We start from the raw sequence: 1,221 nt of genomic DNA on the forward strand, positions 1-1,221 counted from the left end.
GTACGGAGGGGGATGTTGAGAGTTGGAGTCTAGGTTTAGTAACAAGTTTTGTTTATTTAGCAGTAAAGAGTTTTACGGCACTTGCAACACAATAAGGCCATATAAGTAGATTAGAAGTGTTACAAGAGAGTAACAAACACAAAAAGGAAGGAGAGATAAGGACAAAAGATGTTTGATAGGAAAGAAAGAGCAAACCACACCACAGCACTGCGTTTTTTGTTAGATGTAAGTAAGTGGGCTTATGCAGTTGCGAGCGCCGTAAAACTCTTACTCAAAACTAAATACACAAGCCAAGCACGCCCCTCACCTCCTGCAGCGTGACGCTCCACAGACACTCCTTGGAGCCGCCCTCCGAGCCCGGCGCCATGAGGCAGCTGTGGCACGTGGTGTAGCTGACGCAGCGCGCCGGGCACTGCTCGGGCGGTACTGACTGGAACTTGGTCACGTTGGTGGGCTTGAGGGACACCGTCACACAGTTCCAGTTGTACACCGGCATCTGGTTGAAGTAGCGGCCAATCTCGCCTGGAAATAACAGCAAATATAATATCGTCATTGTCTTAAGGAAATCATATCATAATATCGTCGTTATCTTTAGGGAAATCATAGCAACATATCGTCATTATCTGTAAGGAAATCATAGCTGTAAGGAAATTATAGCAACATATCGTCGCTATCTTTTCATAGCAACATAATAATGTCATTATATTTAGGGAAAACATAGCAACATAATAATGTCAATCCATCAACAGCTGGGCTCTCGCCCTTCTTTCCAATGCCATGTAGTGATAAGTGCAGGTTTGCTGCAGTTGCTGTAATGTTCCATAGAGTGAGTTCTCAATGTTAGGTCTCAGAGGGCGAAGGGTAGTTAAAAAAACATGTTAAACATTTATTTAGTAAACAGTCCCCCTTGGAGACACTTGAAATAACACAAAGACTTAAAAAATCTTCTTCTCAAAGTAAAAAAAAAAAAAGATAGCAAAAGAGGCAGACGTAGACACAGATTGTGCACATTTAATCAGGACTTTCAGATTGATAAACTTGTTTGCTTCTTCTAATATCATAGTATCATAGGATGATTACTAATCTTACACATCTTCTAAATATTGATTTTTTAAATTTGATTACTTAATTACTTGATCCTGGGAACAACATCATAGCACTCCGGGCATTGCCATAGGTGCTCCGCTCCCCGCTCCAATATCATTTTTTCTTTAAATTTAT

General features: G+C 41.0%; 1 protein-coding gene across 1 annotated transcript in view; it reads right to left on the reverse strand.

Moving 5' to 3' along the window:
- Nucleotides 1–1,221, reverse strand: part of LOC101859269 (multiple epidermal growth factor-like domains protein 8) — a 55,829-nt gene that overhangs the window by 13,095 nt on the left and 41,513 nt on the right. The window contains exon 30 of the mRNA XM_035972332.1: nucleotides 308–522. Within this exon, the coding sequence (XP_035828225.1) occupies nucleotides 308–522 (215 nt within the window). The remainder of the gene's footprint in view (nucleotides 1–307; nucleotides 523–1,221) is intronic.

The sequence above is a fragment of the Aplysia californica genome, unplaced genomic scaffold, assembly GCF_000002075.1.
Source record: "Aplysia californica isolate F4 #8 unplaced genomic scaffold, AplCal3.0 scaffold00650, whole genome shotgun sequence".
Classification (NCBI taxonomy): Eukaryota; Metazoa; Mollusca; class Gastropoda; order Aplysiida; family Aplysiidae; genus Aplysia; species Aplysia californica.